At 42.2% G+C, this 3723-nt stretch overlaps 1 protein-coding gene across 2 annotated transcripts in view; it reads right to left on the reverse strand.

Moving 5' to 3' along the window:
* ahr2 (aryl hydrocarbon receptor 2) overlaps positions 1-3427 on the reverse strand; it is a 90955-nt gene extending 87528 nt beyond the window's left edge. For both annotated transcript variants that reach the window (XM_032506490.1, XM_032506489.1), the window contains exon 1: positions 2973-3427. In XM_032506490.1, coding sequence (XP_032362381.1) covers positions 2973-3031 — 59 coding nt within the window. In that variant the 5' untranslated portion in view covers positions 3032-3427. The remainder of the gene's footprint in view (positions 1-2972) is intronic.
* Between the last annotated feature and the right edge of the window lie 296 nt (positions 3428-3723).

Genomic DNA, 3723 nt, shown 5'->3' on the forward strand with positions numbered 1-3723 from the left:
ACCGGACTTGTGGGGGTCAGATGAGACAAGACCGAGACTTTGTGGGGTCCAGACTGTAGACAGACCGAGACTTTGAGGGGTTCAGACTGAAACAAGGCCGAGACTTTGAGGGGTTCAGACTGAGACGAGGCCGAGACTTTGAAGGGTTCAGGCTGAGACAAGACCGAGACTTTGGGGGTTCAGACTGAGACAAGACCCAGACTTTGGGGTTCAGAATGAGACAAGACCGAGACTTTGTGGGGTTCGAATGAGACAAGGCCCGACTTTGCGGGGTTCAGACTGAGACAAGACCAGACTTTGTGGGTTCAGACTGAGACAGACCGAGACTTTGAGGGGTTCAGACGAGACGAGACCGAGACTTTGAGGGGTTCAGACTGAGAGGAGACCGAGACTTTGAGGGGTTCAGACTAAGACGAGACCGAGACTTTGAGGGTCAGACAGAGACGAGACCGAGACTTTAAGGGGTTCAGACTGAGACGAGACTGAGACTTTGAGGGATTCAGACTGAGACAAGACCAGACTTTGTGGGGTTCAGACTGAGACGAGACTGGACTTTGAGGGGTTCAGACAGAGACGAGACCGAGACTTTTATGGTTCAGACTGGACAAGACGAGACTTTGAAGATAGATAGATAGATAGATAGATAGATAGATAGATAGATAGATAGATAGATAGAAGTTCATTTAAAGCCCTGGTTATGTGTATCTAAAAAGCTATACCCCTGTAAAGGTCCCAAGAAGAAGTGCTGCTTTCAAGTACTTCCCCCAGAAAGTTCTCAAAGGCTCTACTTGTGCATTGAAACCACCAAAGTACAAAGCTATGGAGAACTAAAATACAGAGTTTCTGAAGAGTTCTTTGCAGTGATATCAATTGAAACAAAAACAAAAAAGTTTTTACAAGAACAATTTGGATGTTGTTCATTAAATAATCGCTTTAAATACGCATTAGAAAACCTCCAAAAGGCCTCTGTACCGCACTGAGAACACATAATGAACCAGCCTCTCTAGAAGGCTCCTTCCAGCACTGTTAAGTGTTTATAAAGAAACATTAGCTCTGTTAAGGATCTACAAGGAACTATTTAACTTTATTCAGTCCTTCCAGAAAAATGCAGAATTATTTTGTGATTGTTGGGGGCAAAAAATCCTTGATTACGCGTCACGTTTTCTTAAAAATGGAATGGAATATGCAGGATATTTATGCAATTTTATGCAATGAAATTGCGGGAACTTGCAAAAACGGTTTGATGAAAAAGATACTCTTCTATGGATTCTACATGCCTGGTTCCCCCCGTGAACCATGGAGGAGGAGGTGTCATGATGTGGGGGTGCTTTGCTGGTGACAATTTTGGGGATTTATTCAAAATTGAAGGCATACTGAACCAGGATGGCTACCACAGCATCCTACAGCGACATGCCATCCCATACAGTTTGTGTTTAGTTGGACCACCACACCTCCGGGCTGTGTAAGGGCTATGTGACCAAGAAGGAGAGTGATGGAGTGCTGGGCCTCCACAGTCACCGGACCTGAACCCAATCCAGATGGTTTGGGGACAGCTGGACCGCTTAATGAAGGCAAAAGGGTTGACAAGTGCTAAGCATCTCTGGGAACTCCTTCAAGACTGTTGGGAAACCATTTCGGGTGACTATGTCTTGCATAGTCTGTCAACCAGAGGACGCTCTACAACGTCCCTGTTAGTGATGGCGTTGCATAGTCTGTCCACCAGAGGACGCTCTACAACGTCCCTGTTAGTGATGGCGTTGCATAGTCTGTCCACCAGAGGACGCTCTACAACGTCCCTGTTAGTGATGGTGTTGCATAGTCTGTCCACCAGAGGACGCTCTACAACGTCCCTGTTAGTGATGGTGTTGCATAGTCTGTCCACCAGAGGACGCTCTACAACGTCCCTGTTAGTGATGGCGTTGCATAGTCTGTCCACCAGAGGACGCTCTACAACGTCCCTGTTAGTGATGGAGTTGCATAGTTACATTTTTATACTTTTTCAGTTTTTTTCTACACTTTTGACGTTTGATTTTTTTTAAAATGTTTTTTTACTCTTTTTTTTTTAAGTTTGAAATTTTTTCCCATGCTTTTTCACATTTTTGCTTACGTTTTATTTTTTTATCAAATTTTTCAACATTTTTCCCATTTTTTTCTACGCGCTTGACGTTTTTTTTAACTTTGTTTGGAGTTTTATATAAATAAATGAAAATGTATAGGGGCCAGTAAAATTTACTTTGGGCAAGTAGAATATTTTTCACTTCCACAAGTTAAAATAAAACCTTACCATTGAACCCTGGATGCTATACTTAGATTTACATTGTACTGGAGCAACACTTTCCTTTGTTTTCCGTGCTGGGTAGGCATACTCTGTTGTTGGACTTCAGCACTCCACATTATCTCGGTGTAGCTGGACAACATTGCATTACCACAGCAGGGAAAATAGACTCAGTACAATGTTGCTATTGCAAACACACAGTACAATTTATAACTACACTGTTATCAGCATGTAAGACAGGCTGTGTGGGTGCAAACTGACCGACTCTCTGGAGATGTTTGCACAGCTGTCACCACCTAAAGAAGAACCGGGTCTAGTATATGTAAGGTGTATGAAAGGTGTATAAATGCTTAAGGAATAAAGTAACACTAAGAAACAGATTGAACTGCAATAAAAGCATCACAACGTCAGTGATGCATGGTGTTTGTATGGAAAAAGTATACGTTAATAATAAATGAATTAACAACTGAAGCAACGGGTGTGTAATAGCAGCATTATATTACAAACAGACAGTAACGTTATAATAGGGTAACCAGACTCCCTCAGGATGCCTTCAGGGTATTGTGTAGGCATACCATAAAGTCAGAAAGTACAATACAACCATTGTATACCCACGTCTTATGCAGCCCAGACACACTATGCGATATTATAGGCACACTTTCAGGGATTTATGCATGTTTATGGATGTTTTACTTACACTTTCTGGACCGGCTTCTTCCGTTTCTTCGCTGCGTAAAGCGTCGTGTTCGCCAGCATGGTGAATTCAAACAAGGTGGAGTTAATAAAAAGAAAAGTGGTTATATCCTGGTTATTTATGTACACGTTAGCAGCTTCCAAATCAGTGGACCGCTACTTTTTATTATATATTTTTTTCAAAGAATAAAAAATTAGACGGTAAAATCCCTTTAATGTAGTCCTCGGTTGGTTAGCGGCGCATAAAACGTACTTTTCAGTACATTAGTTGGTCCAAACGCCTACAAGACGTTAGCTAACTGTAACAACGCTTCATAATCCAGACATTTATGAATTTCCACACCGATACATCGCAAAAACCGTGACTTTTAGACGTTAAAAAAAGTCCTCGGAGGATTTTCACGTACGTCCTCCGCCTGTGCGTCACCCCCGTTGTGATTTGACAAGACTGTTGCCTGTCTGCTGTACCCGTCGCGCGCTCCCGTCGCTGTAAAACTGTATACGCGAGGGCAAAAATATTTAAGGTGGACCGAAAGTGAGCCAATTGAAACTGACAAGGCAGACGAAGGAATGATTAGGAAACAGCATTCCCACCGGGGAGACCTTAAGTCTGTTCATTGTGATCCAATCAAATTACTGCATTTAAATAATTGTATTTATTTCTGTTTGAATACAATTGTAATACTATTTAAAACTAGAATATTCCGCTGACATTTTAACCGTGTGCCTACTACTTGGTGCACATCCTAATAACA

This window comes from Etheostoma spectabile, chromosome 24, assembly GCF_008692095.1.
Source record: "Etheostoma spectabile isolate EspeVRDwgs_2016 chromosome 24, UIUC_Espe_1.0, whole genome shotgun sequence".
In the NCBI taxonomy this organism is placed as follows: Eukaryota; Metazoa; Chordata; class Actinopteri; order Perciformes; family Percidae; genus Etheostoma; species Etheostoma spectabile.